Source organism: Gallus gallus, chromosome 8, assembly GCF_016699485.2.
Source record: "Gallus gallus isolate bGalGal1 chromosome 8, bGalGal1.mat.broiler.GRCg7b, whole genome shotgun sequence".
In the NCBI taxonomy this organism is placed as follows: domain Eukaryota; kingdom Metazoa; phylum Chordata; class Aves; order Galliformes; family Phasianidae; genus Gallus; species Gallus gallus.
In genome coordinates this window covers 19,905,611-19,919,967 of record NC_052539.1, presented here as the reverse complement: position 1 = coordinate 19,919,967, position 14,357 = coordinate 19,905,611, and the positions used below count along the sequence as shown (strand labels likewise).

Below are 14,357 nucleotides of genomic sequence, written 5' to 3'. Positions count from 1 at the left end.
AGGGGAAAAAAGCTCATCAGTGAATAATTACTTTAGATAGCATGGAGAGACGACCTCACAATTGGGGAATGCAGTTTAGCCATAGTTCTACAAAATGCTATATTTAGTCATGGGGCCCTGAATTTTTTGCACTCTTCTTTCTGAAGTGATTTCAAGAAAAGCTGTCTTCACTCACCTGTATCAAAGACATGTCATGGACTCAAACACGCACCAAGTAATCTAAGTACCATGCTGATGTCTTCAGAAGAGGAAAGCTACAAAGTGCAACATGCAAGAAATCTCTGCGTGTTTGTTCTACCAAGCCACCCCCTGCCTTGATGATCTGCTACATATTCTTAACATTTAATTTTTAGCACATACACACAGCACAGCTTTGACATATCTGGTCACGCTGCTGCAAAGCGGAAGACAAATTCAGAGGCAGATTGAGTAAAGCTGTCTCTTCCCATTCACCCCATTCATAAAGCCTCCTCACTGCCAGACACAAAAATACAAATGATGAGCTGACACTAAAGCGTGTCTAGATACCACAGCAAGAGTGCTTTGCGGAGCGACATGCTGGAGAGGCAGGCTTGATAAACATTAGAGCATTCCCTTAACAGAATACACACGATTTCCAGTCAGCCTTTCAGGGAGGGCAGATGAGGATTCCCCAAAACACTTCCCAGGGCAAATCCCAGGTCCTATGGAAAATCTACTCCTTGCAATAAGCTGTATTAACTGATCGGATTTTGAATGGGACACTCCCTTAACAATCTTAGCCTAGAATGTTTAACTTCTTTACCTTTCTGAGTTTTGGGAATGATCTATGCATAGACAGCCCAATCCATTAGAGTCACATGCATTTATTCAACTTTCAAAACATATCCTGAGAGTAAGAATGCCTCAGCAGGAAGATATTCAGCAGCCAGGCCAGAAGTTGGCCAAAAGTAATTGGTTGAATTGGTCTGTTCTCTGAGGTCTAGAAGATTTCTGGAGGAAGAACATGAAATGTGGTTTATTATACAATGTTATTCCAAGCGAATAAAGAAATAGGAAAACTCCTGGCCATTTGTGAGCTTATAGGAGGTTCCTGAATTCAGTGTGGCATCTAAAGTAAGTTTACACTTCTGAGACAGCAACAACTTCAAAAACATTTGTTCAAACAACACTGAACAGAAGTTTGTAAAGTTAACTAATCGTAATCGCACACACCCTGAAAAACAAATTACACTCTGTCAGATTAATACTACTGCACTAATAAACTACACAGTTAAGTGTTCCATGTCACAGGTAGCGAGGGAAAAAAAGAACTGAGACTTTTCTCTGTAGGCTTCCCAGCTTTAATGCAACCAGTCTGGCTAGTTGAAAGAATGAAATTTGCAGACCCAGTCCCTAAGATGAACATACATCAAGAAAGAACCAATCTCATGCCTACCGGTTATCTCTGTGGATGTTCACCTGAAGAATGAGTCCATCCAACAAACAAGAAATGTATACTAATTTGAACTACATGTTATGCTTTTTTGTGTGTGTGTGTGTGTGGAAATTCATATTGGCCATCATTGTTGGGCTCAGAATTAAAAAAAAAAAAAAGAAGTGCTGAAGAGCTTATGGAGTCATCATTTTTTGCCTGTAAAATATCTGTATATCAATTTTCTGCCAAGAATATGGAGTTCCCTTCAAGCTGGAAGATTTATTAATCGTCCTGAGCAGTCCAAGAAGTCCTCAGCTACTTCTTTAAAGACTTTAGCAAAAATGTTGCCCAGACATAACAATGTTAGAGCACAAACATTTAGGTACCTGCTGCTTGAATTGCTGTTGTCCTTCTCCTTGTTGCTGAGGAAAGCACTTTTTTCCCATCCAACCAGAACAAGAGCCCGTGTATTTACTGAACACTTCGACCTTTTCTGTAAATACACTGTCATTGTTTTCACATAACCTCTAGGTAAAAAAACTGGTTTTCTGTGAACGTTTTCCTTTCTTTCTTACAAAACTTTCTTCCTTATGAACTTATTGGGGCACATTGCTCAAAGCAATGCCCAGCCATTCATGGTTTTTGCTGTACATTCTTTTCCCACATAGTTTGGTTCATAATTACTTCCAGCTTCAGGAAACAGGCTCTTTGAAAAGGACCAAATGTTAAGTTCTTAACTTTGCTTGCACGTAGCAAACCAAGTAATGATTCAGTTATATCTGTAATTCTGACTTCTACAATTTTCTTCATCTCCTGACGTTGCATCTAATACAAGAATCCCAAAGTCGGATAAAAGAGACACATGTTAGGAATTCATACGAGAATTCCAAAGTACCAAAATTGAAATGGAAATGAAATGAGCTAAGAAGAACAAACAAAAAAACTGGGAGAGCAGTTAGATCCCAACCACACATGGCAAGTTTGATGTGGTGAACAACAAGTCCAATGACTGAATCACTGTGAATAGCTAGGATTCATTTTAAAATAGTTGAAATGCTCCAACAACTAGTACAGATTGGAAGAGATTAAATAGAAGGACACTAATTGAAAGTCAAGGAAAAAATCTGAAATGAAGAGGAAATAAATAACTGAGTGTCAGGAAAATACCAACGCTGTGCAGTATGTTAAGTCTTGAAATAATCTTTCAGAAGCAGCAAAGGGACACTCAGTGGTCGGCAGAATGCACCCATCACCCTCACTGGTGACTGCTCACTCGGTTTTTCCCCCACACCTAGGACTGCAGAAATGCATACAGATAAATGGGAAGGGGAACCGGGCACAAAGAAATCCCCCAGCACCGGGCACAGCGAAAGCCCAGCATTCCAACAAGTTTATGGCTTATTTTTACAGTGCTGGTTGGAGAGGTTGCACGCACAGACGCACATGAACTTCCAAAGCAACCTCTCACCCTAGAAACAAAATGAGGGGAAGGGGCTCTATTTCACTTCTTCATTATTAAAGCTCTGAAGGAAAGAAATTTCAACAAACAGAAGTAATCTGTGCTTTCCCCCAGCCCCAACTCCCTCCATTTTTACGGTCTTTTCAAAGACCAGATTAAGTTTCATTTGAGTTTGCAGGGTGAAGGTTGTTATTTCTGGCTTTCGTTTTTATTTATTTATTTTACAAAAGACTCCGTTTCTTTGTCTTCTGCTTTTGAGGATAACCTGGAAATTATCACAAATATTCAAAACATTTTGTTGCACCTCTCCAATCTGTAGTATTGGAAAAACATGTGAATGGTATCACAAGATACCACTGTGCACAGAGCACACTGGAAAAGAATGTTCACTTGAATTATCATCTACAAATCCCAGGACTAGGCAGTATAAACTGTATACCACATACTGTAAGAACACAATCTATTAGGTATGTCAGCGTTATGTTACTGTGATCAGCCATAACTATCTCAACCATTTTTCTGATTGGGAGGGGCTATTTTCTTTTCCTTGTGATTCTACCTATTATCAAAGTGAACCTTCTCAAATTAATACATTATAACATCCACTATCTAACTGAATACTTTTTTTTTTTTTTTTTTTTTTTTTTTTTTTTTTTTTTTTTTTTTTTTACTTCCAGTGGTCCCAATTGCCAGCAGTAAGATCAAGCACATTCTATTCTCTATCACTTGCAAGACATTTGCACTCAGGAAGTAATTCTTACCCCCCCAAAAAAATCAAAGCCTGGGATGCTTCCTCCACCATTCATCAGCTGAGATTTTAACGCTGAGAGCTGACTATGGCAGCAGGTGGAGAGAACAGCCATCACCCAGGGTGGGCTTTCTTCTGGATAAAGTATATCTGAAAGCAGCTTCAGAAGGATGAAGTTGAGATGAGGGCAGAAGTGGCAGTGTGACCAGACGCTGGCTTCCATCGCACTGAGTAACAGAATGGCATGCAGGCATGCAAAGCAAGTACAGAAGCACGTGGGCAACAACGCAAGGGAACAGCCCATAGATCACACAGTCTACAACAAAAAAAGATCTTTCCAAGTGCCATAGCAAGTAAATCTACATTTGTAACATGCCAAGGCATACTTAAAGTAACCATTACCGGCATTAAACCAAATACAAAAAGTGATAAACCAAAGAAGGACCACATAATCTTAAGCCAGGCGTCACTAAATGAGCATTAAGACACCATCTATAATTAACTTATGATCATACACTGATCCTCCTGCAGCTCTCTCCTTCCACACAGTGCAAATATAGAACCTGCTCAGAGCGTGACTCAGAGCCCACAGTGAATGAGACTCTCGTTTCTTGGACCTGGCCAGCCTCAAAGAACTCCTACAATACAAATATTTAATAGTACTAAAAGCACGCAGCCCTTTTGCCAAGCACAGATGTTAGAAAGCAACTGCAAATCTTGGTGGCACCCAGTAATCCTCTGGCTGACTCACTAACATGACTGATGGCCCTAGGTTGTTCAGAAACCAGTCACCCCTAAAAGGATTAAAACCTGTGAATTGTAATGTATTTATTTCTATATAAGTGCATTTCCCTACACAACCAGTAAATATTGGATTTAAAGCTTTTAAAAATGGTATGCGGCTCTGCTGCTTGGGAAACTGCTTCACCTGGGACAGAAAGATTCCATCAGCCTGTTTGTGTACTTTGAGCATCTTTGGGTTTGGTATTCTAGTTTTGGCAATGATGCTATGGCTGGTGCAAACAAAACTAGAAGTTCAGTTCCTTTTGCAATACATCTTTTTACTAATCTGGTCCTTCATGGAGCTTCTCCCCATCCTGGGGCTTCATGGCTCATTTTGACTATGAAAAAAACTACTTCAGAAACTATCCTGCCTGCAGATGTCTGCAGCTTTCCATTCATCCAGCAGTTCGCTACCAACCCCTACCTGGATACTACCCTCCCTTTTAGAAGGGAAAGGGCTTCCCAATGTAGAGTTAGCCTAAGGATGGGCAGCAGAAAGGAAGCAGCTGTCTTCTTGACATTCTCTTGACAAGCTCAGAGCAACAAGACTTCTGGTCAGAACCCATCTTTTCCACTTCTTAAGAACTTCCCATCCCCTTCCAGGTGAGATTCCTGGCCAACAGCAGCTGGGATCCCCAATGCCATAGCAAGGCAGGCATCAGACAAACACTTAAGAAAACATATGTAGTATTTCTGACACTTTCTTTCCAAAGCAAATAAATCTCTCTTCCTTACCACATCCACAAACTCAAAGAAAGCCACTGAACAGAACCATTACGTTGCTGTAACCATGACAAAATGCACTGTATCTCAATAGCGTGCCTTAGGTACCCACAAGGTAAAGGACACTGAAGCAGTAATAAATGAAAAATGAAAGATGCAAAAGCAAATGAACATATTACTATTTATTTCTGTCAAATGCTTTCCTCTATATAATGTGATTTAAAAGGCAGGTCGAAGCACTGAAGTTTTATTGCAAATCCATCTTTGTGGAAAGTGTTACTCTCCTCCAAGTCATTAGTTTAAATGATATTAGGTAACACAACCAGCCAGGAGCAGATTTGGAACAAAGGAAAGATTAAAAGATCAAAAAAAAAAAAAAAAAAAAGGAGAGAAAACTAATTGTTGCCCCCAGTGCTTCAAGTCACACAACGTTCTCACATGCTGTCAATTAAGTGAACTCTATAAAATTATGATCTATGGCAAAATTCCACCAGAACGATTATATCACAACAGACATAATTGAATTATTTCTGCCAATAAAGTCATCAGTGCAGAACTTATTATCCCTTTTAAATCTCTGAGTAAGTCGTTGTTAACCAGAAAGTCCTTCTGCCACAGCATGATCTTGAGTAAAAGTCATAGAAAGCGATAACACGTTGTTAACTGTTATGTTCCTGACTTTCAAGTACATACTTCAAAAATGCAATTGGTATCATGACCACATGGTGAACTCGTGGAATAAAAGCAAATTCCTCCGTGCTTCATCTTCTACCACCCACTTTTCATTTGACATCTATTTAGTGTTGTATTTATGGTGTTTTCAGTTTTTCTCTAGCTCTCTTGCTAGTGAAAATGATCAGCACGATTCTGCTTGGAAGGCATCTCTGCAGGTCAGCAGGTTCACTCCCAAAGAAGGGCCATATTCACTTCCAAAGAAGAAGAAAAACAAAAATCCACCAGCCTAAGCCTATGTGTTTTCACCTATGTGACAGTCCACAAAAATCTTTCAGTTTTTAATCGAAGATAACAGACAGTCTTTATCACAGGGAGGTTTTTTTCTCATAGAGATATTTAGATTTTGGAAGCCCTCCAGCAGGTAAAAACCTCACTTGGCCTCGTGCTGAAGTGTAAGAAGGAACAGGCTGCATCTCAAAGAGCTGTAAGCTAAGCAGAGAAGTCAGCAAAGAAGAGAAGAAAGATTGTAACAGAGGTATGAAGTTAAGGAAGGCTCAGTGAGACTTGTTAGAAGTAACACAGAACAGGACAGTGCAGGCAGAAGAAACAGAGAAGGAACAACAGTAACCGTAGCTTAGACACAGCACAGGCTGATGATATCCAAACCCAGAGTATCAAAAGTGTGAGGGAAGTCACTGAGTTGCATTTTCAATACATCAGTCGTTACCAAAAATAAGAATAACCAGACCAATAAAAGCCCAAGGCCATTTTTCTCTTACCAACACCAAAATGTTCATTCAGAAGTCACTTACCCTCGTCACTAAACTCAAAACTTCGATGTTACACCCATTGAGTACAGTGAAACTCCTTAATTATTAAGAATGTTTTCTATATAAACGTGATCCATAGTATGGGTGATGCATCCTCAAGTCATTAAAAGCCACGGATTGCCTCAATGTCATTTAGGCAGTAGAGTCAAGTTTCTCAGTCTTTTTGCTCCTGATGTCAAAACTTCTGTCTATTGACCTCAGAAACAGAGTCACTGGTGACCCCTAGTGTTAGGAAGTTCAGTTCAATTTGACGGATCATGGCAAAAACCACAAAGAACATCATCCTTCAGCACTTCTGTCTTCTTCTGCCACTCCTGCTAACTCCTATTGAGGCCCATTTTAGAAACAAAAACAGTAGTACCCATTTTTTAAAGAAACAAATGGAAAGGAATCATAAAGTTCTAAACACCTCTAGTAAACTGTAGAGGACAGACAGAAGATGCCTGCCTAGGATGGGACACTTCGAGCAGACTGGCATGCATGGCTTCACATGAACATTCATAGCTTCTTAATCAGTCATTAAGAAGTTAATGATAGCAAACCTCAATCCAAGGCAGCCTGCACAGTGTAAGCCATGAAGCCCTAATTGCCTGGCTGCCATAGGACGTGGCAGTCCCATACACTCCAGTGAGCCAACCACCCAAGTGACATAAAAGTTGCTTGCAACAGAGATTCGTAACTACAGAAACAAAGAAGATAGAGTTGTACTCACAATTTTGAGTCCAGGTTCAGGAGAAAGCCCAGTTTGTCATACTCTGGAAAACAAAAGCAAGGAACACAGTATCATAAAAACTGCAACTGCCTCCTTCCCAAAAGGCACCCAAACAAAATAGCAGCGTGTCTTTACAGAAGGGCAATAATTATTTCTAACTGAAAATAGATGTATTAGAATTTCCAGTTGCTAGCAGCTGCTATAACAGATTATTGTTACATAAAAGTATTCCCAAGCTATCGTTGCTGAATCTCCAGCAAATATTACAGCATTTGGGCCATGATTAACTTAGATATTTCAGTTAATTCTGGTCATTTCTGTCGTCAAAATAGCAAAGCAAAGCCTGGAATTTTATGGCAAATACTCCTTCTAGGTCCTAAAGCAGTGGATCTCTCAAATGTTTTTTGATTCCTTGCACGTTCCAACACAAGATTTCACAATCAAGCACCCTTCTTCAAGACAGGGCCACACAGAGAGGAAAAAAACGCATCATGCTCAGGTGATGTTGTTCAACAGAAACTGCAAAGTCACAGCCTGTGCTACAGGCTCCAAGAGGGAACAGTCAGAGATATTCAGGGTGAAAAGTTGGTTTCTGTAACTCCTGTATAAAGTAAGCTTTGCATTCAGCACAATACACAGTCATCTTTAAATCGAGTACTCTGTACAATAGATTCAGCTTTGAGAATTCACATGAGAGGCACACAAAACCAGAAAGGTGCAGCATCCTTCTATCAGGTTATGTATGCTCCAGGGACTCCGCACACTGAGGACCGCTGGGTCTCACTACAGCAAGATAAAAATTAACATGAAAGTAACAGATAATCCCCCTAGCACTCGAGATGTATTAAAAAACATAACAAAACAGACCGACAAATAAAAGAAATGCTCATATTCTTTTAGGAAGAGTACAGTGGAAATAGAGGTTTGTGTTCCTCATGAAACAACACAGGAATTTCTGCTGCAGAAGTTTACCCACAAGCTCTCCGTGCCATCACTTACTGGCAGAAGGGGAAAGCCTAGCCGTGTATCAAAGACAAAATGATTTCTCTGGACAGGTCAGTAGAATCTGCGCCATTGGTTTCAGATCTGTTAAGATTTAATTCCAGATTTAAGGGAAGGATCACATATCACCTAACTCAGCTAACAGAAGCTGCAGAACACGTGCACTCAACCTCGGCACGTCCCATCCATTCCCTGCCAGCACCTGCTGTGCCACCCACCATCCCCGCTGTACCCAACGTGAGAAATGCACCTGTGCCTCCCTCCTCCAGTTCCCACATCCTGAAAGTTGTGTTGCCCCCAAGCGTTGCCTTCCTCCCAGTTTACTCCCACCTTACTCCTCCTACAAGAAATCATTTCCTGTCCAATCCTACCTCCTCTGAAGGAACGTCTGGGAAAAATCGTGCTTTCCATTTTTATTAACCCTTCCTCCTTCCAAAAACACCCATCTGTGCAAATAGCAACAGAGATTTATTTTATTTATTTATTTTTAACAAAGGAAAAAAAATCAATGGCAAACCTGTCATCATTCTTACCCCAACTCCAGCTAACATTCCCTTCTTCCCAACAGGAAACACAAATAGAGGAAATGCAATAAGAGATACATCACCTCGTAACTACAACAGCATCCTGGCTTTCTGCTAACTCAGCATTTTATAAGCTCTGCAACCAAAGCACCAGAAAACAAACACATACTAAATTCTACAGACAGCTGACATATACCCACTTCAACCTTCCATACGATTTACCTTTTCTTTGTTGCTTGCTCTTTGCTATCCCTCGGTTTAAAGTTTTTACTTTTGATGTAATGGTCTTCAGTTGTGCCAGGGGAGGTTCAGGTTGGACATTAGAAAAAAATTTCTTCTCAAAAATAGCAGTGATGCAGTGGCACAGCTGCCCAGGGAGGTGGTGGAGTCACTGTCCCTGGGGGTGTTCAAGAATCATGTGGATGTGGCACTGAGGGACGTGGTCAGTGGGCATGGTGGGGTGGGCTGGATGATCTCAATGGTCTTTTCCAACCTTACTGATCACATGATTCTACGTTCAGCGATGGCTATGCTAACAGAGACACAGAATAATCTTGCAAAATTATGTCATCTATCTTAAAAAGTCACTTTCCAAGATTAAGTACCAACCATAAGAAAACAAAGCAGAGGCATAGGTGCACTGTTTACTTCCAGTAGAACACAGTCTGTCCTTTCAAGCTGTAACACCAGACCCAGAAGCACAAGCCCCTCCTGCCCCATGCTGGAGAGTGGTGCAAACTGAGGCAGGCAAAGGAACACTGCCCTCACCACCGGCCACTGCACACTCACAACCTGATCTTTTCCTGGGCAGCCTGACCTAGTGGTTGGCAACCCTGTCCATGGAAGAGGGGTTGGAACTAGATGGTCTTGAAAGTCCTTTCCAACCTAGGCCATTTAGTAATTCTGTGAAGTCGTGGCATCACTGTTGGCTGGGAAAGGCATCTCCACCACATGTTGCTTCTCCTCAAAGAAAAACATTAGGAGCCTGGAACTTATAGATTCGAAGTTAGCTTCATTTTTAACATAAATCAGCTGTTGCAGATGCCCAGTGCCATTTGGCTACGTCCCTTTTGGCTCTTGTGTTCCTAGTGACTGCAGCACATAGAGGTACAGTTCATGTGCTGGCAGGAAGTGGTCTGGAATCGCAAAAGACCGATAAAAACCCAAATACATGGAAAAAGCCAAAATGCACATAGCCCAGCTGCAGGAACAGGCAATTCTTGTCTGGAGTTATGCGTGTAATTTAAAACACAATAAAACACAGACCCACTAAATCAAACTACAACGGAATTGAAAATACAGTATGATCAGGGTGTGATGATAACAGATGTTAGGGGAAGGGGACAGCCCCACTCCCATCCTTCCCTCCCATGGAAACAACATCTGCAAGAGCCTGCCTTGGCACTTACGCATATCCTAACCTGAAGGTCTCTGCCACCTCTCGTCACCTTGTTTAAAGCCTTACTCACCAAGTTAGCTAGCTGATAGGCAACAATATTATTTTATATTCTTCTTCATTTCCTCCTCCTTTGCAGTGGGATAAAGACTACTAGAAGAAAACGGAAAATACAACCAGAGAGTATGAGACAGAAATGCTCCAGCATCTCCAACTAACTCAGCCCTGACAAGCACGTTACCGAGGTGTGACATTGGCCCTCCCACAAGAAGAACATCGTGGATGAGTTAGAACAAGACTGCACCTTCTCAGCCCATGAGGCTGAGCCTGTAAATCCTATGAGTGACAAAAATCACAGTATCACAAGAGAACAAGGAGATCTGAGGACACTTCTTCACTTGTGCTAGGAAGCTGCAGATCTCAGCTGACAAAGTGGAGTACAGAAGCACAGAAACAAATGAACACAGGGAGTAGGTTTCATCACATGCCCATATGAGTAAGAGGTCTGCTTAGGTCAGAAATAAAATGCATGTCCACACTTCCAGGAAGATCAGCACTGAATAACAATAACTGACAACAATTTTATTATAAAGTATGTAATAAGAGTTATATGAACAGAAGTACACCCAAACCTTAGCAGTTCCTACAAATGATGATAATTGTGTGCCAAATTCCATGCTTGCATTAACACGAAAATTTCTTCCAAGTATCCAACAGAAATGTGAGTACCAGGCAGCGAGTAAGAAATGCAATGTCAAATGTCTAGAAACTCCATACAGACCACCCAAAAAGCCAGAAGGCTTTGATATCAATCAAGTTTTCAATTTGCATTTTGCATCTGTAACCACATAGCTATACTATATGCATGCAAAACGTGCAAAATTTTCCACTTATGCTACTAATTGAAATCAACATTCCAGGCATTAACTTGGCTCACTGGTTTTATCCTTCCAAACCACTGTAAATGATTTCACCGACACTTGAGCACTGTCCCTGTAGCACTCAGCTATTTAGCGTCAAGGTACAAATAACTTTGCCTATAAAAGCAGAAAATTAATTTAAACTTCTTAAAAAGATGGGCTAGGTGCAGCATTAGGTCTCTCCTGTAATGCAAATAGAGGAGGGAAGGCAGAAAGTTCAATTGCAGCTGTTTTATTCAAGATGCTTGTGCTCACCAAAGGAATCTGTACGACACTCGGGAGACAGAAGTGCTTGAAGAACAGCTCAGACCACCCCAACACCTCTCATCCTGCCCAGTGCACTTTGGTCTCGGTGGAATCGAGGCCTTGAGCTGAACTAAGCCTTGGTCACCGTTCACATGCTCTACATCTGTGGCAAAGGCCAGGTAACATGACTGATCCTGCAATGAAAAAGGGTCCAACACCTCACGTTGACCTTGGATGAAGAAAGCACATATGGACAGTGACGAAAGTTCAGCTGCAATTCTGCTAGACCTCAAGAAACAAGAATGAATTGATGAGAAAAGGTCATATGCAACGGATCAACTGCAAGGGAAGGAGGAAAAGTTTTCTTTTGGGGTTAAAAAAATACTGCTCGGGACTAATGAGCAACAATAGACAAACGAGGGCTTAACGTTGCATCCTTTCCTTAGGATTTTCACTCTAACCTGTTCAGGGAAACATCTTCCCGATGAAAGCATTATTTCCTGAGACTGAGTAACTACAAAAGAAAAAAAAAAAAAAAAGAACTGTAAGGGACAGAAGGAAATGAACTGAGGCCACCTGGGCTCCTCAGCCCTGTCCTTTCGAAGACTGCATGTCCATCCCTTAAAGCCCGTGTTCCACTTCTTCCCTAATCCCATTCACTCTTCTGCATACAACCAGGATCAAGACAAACATGGAGAGTATTTTCTTAATTACTGGTACAATATCTTGAATATGTTGATTTTTTTTTTAACATTATTTTAAAGATTAACTTAAACATTTAGGAAGCATAAATGTGAAATGTGGTCTCCCCTCCCTGCATAGAAGATTACAGCCCGAATGGTTAAAATTGGACAATATTTGAAGCAGCAAAAGGCAAGAACTGTAGAGCAGTACTCAACACAGGCAGCAAAACTTTGTAGTTCAGATCTGTTAAAACCGTTCCAACTGTGCAAACTGATCTAAAGATACCCACCTTGCTGCACCAAGCTCAGTATTTATTTATTAGATAGTGCAACTGATTGAAATTGCCATATCTGATGGAAATAGATACTCCAAGCAATATCAGCGCAAGAGAAATTCAAATCTGTGAGTTCAAAGCAGGGAAATGGGGAAATCTCTCCTCAGTCACAAACCCCTGCATCCCCCGGTGACACCTAAAATCTTGAGAATATTACTTATTTTCTCAGATTTAATAACAAAAGGAAGCAATTTCCATACCTATATCTTCAAATTGTTTTGTGGGTTTTTTTTTTCTCCTCTTGTAATCCTTGATTGGGGCCCAGCTTTACAGCCTGAGGAAAGCAATACACCAGGGGGGTCTCCTTCGTTAGGAATTGCAACTACGTTACTCATCCCCCAGGCACATGAAGAACAAATAAGCAATCACTTGCAGGTCCTTTGCCTGCTGATCTTCCCACCAAAATAGGTATAATAAAGCAAAAAAGATGACATCCTAGCATACTACATTATGTTAAGGGTAACCAAAGCCTATCATAAACTGTGTCTCTGCTGACAAATTTTTCCTAATGAACCTATAGCAACCTCCAAGGACAGAAGAGCGATGGATTGCTCTAAGACAAATCTACGAAAGACTACAAGAGGAAGATGAAATATTTCCTCCTATGAACTACGTATGCCCTTTTTCTCTTCCTAGGAAGCCATCTGTTTAAAGCCAGACAGCAATCTTTGCTAAATAAGCAGTTGTTTCATTTACTGTCATGTATTCACGTGGTTAATGGAGTTAATGCTGCCCTACTGAATCTTCTGAGATATTCTTTATTTTAGAAATTGTATCGAATTTCCTAATAAAAGTCAAGAACAATATTAACAGAACAGTAATCTATTGGCTTTTACTGACCTACAGGATGCACTGACTCGATGGGAAAGAGATGCCACACGATAGAGAAAAATCCCATTAAAGTTTTTGTATTTCAAGGTATTTTTTAGGCCGCTTCTTGGCATTTGCATCTCAGCTCATTCACAACTGTATTTTCAATTGGAGGGAAAGAGCATAAATGAGAGTAAGATAGATGATGATACAGAACATGCTGGCAAAGTCACGTAAGGACTGTGTAACTAATACATGACAGCCCTTGGCACAGTCTCAAGCAGCTCCCACAGTCTACAGCTCAAAGAAGCAAAGAATGAAGCAGAACATCATTAATCAGAAACGAAAAGAGAAAAACATTTTTTTGCCAAATAAAGCCACTAAATCCAGCAGGGCTTTAAAAAAAGATCTTCCTATTTATTCTCTGCTTTACAGGAGTACAGAAAAATACAGCATATCAAGTCCACCTCTTCTTTCCCAACAGTGCCAGCAGTGTTAAATGATAGTCTGACACACGACGTGGAAAAAGATCAAAAGCAAACAAAAAAAGCCCAACACACAATCAAACCACAACAGCTCCAAAGGTAAATTAAACTTGTTTTTCCTCAAACCAAGACCACCTACCAGAGCCTCATAAATTCTTTTAACACAGTATCTAGATTAATTTAATTAAGCTTAGAAACCAAAGCAAGCAGATTGAAGGATAGTTCTGAAACTGGTCAACTGAAATTGTAATTGCATCCACTGGTACTGGCAGACCCGCATGGGAAAAGCCAAAGAGCAGCACACCATCTCCTGCAGGTCACCAATGCTCTTCTCTCACTCCAGGGACCTGTCGCTATTCTGCCAGCTTGATACCCAACAGTCTCAGCTGTATGCCTGCTCTAGCCTCCATCCACACCACTCTCCACCCAAAAGGTAGGAAAACAGTCACTATATTCACTCTGGTGGTGTATTTTGGAGGGCATGCATGTAATTCTTCTACTGAGGCTTAGCAAAGAAACATTTCACATGCTCGCTCTCATACACAGGAGGTAGAAAAAGTCTTAAATACAGCGAGAGTATAAATTTGGCTTCCGTGGTCCTCCAGTGTTTGATATGTTAGCAGCTGGGGC

General features: G+C 40.9%; 1 protein-coding gene across 17 annotated transcripts in view; it reads right to left on the bottom strand.

Moving 5' to 3' along the window:
• The window catches only part of ST3GAL3 (ST3 beta-galactoside alpha-2,3-sialyltransferase 3), a 150,686-nt gene that overhangs the window by 100,414 nt on the left and 35,915 nt on the right, over positions 1–14,357 (bottom strand). For all 17 annotated transcript variants that reach the window (XM_015290987.4, XM_015290989.4, XM_004936701.5 and 14 more), the window contains one exon: positions 7,327–7,369. In XM_015290987.4, the coding sequence (XP_015146473.1) occupies positions 7,327–7,369 (43 nt within the window). The remainder of the gene's footprint in view (positions 1–7,326; positions 7,370–14,357) is intronic.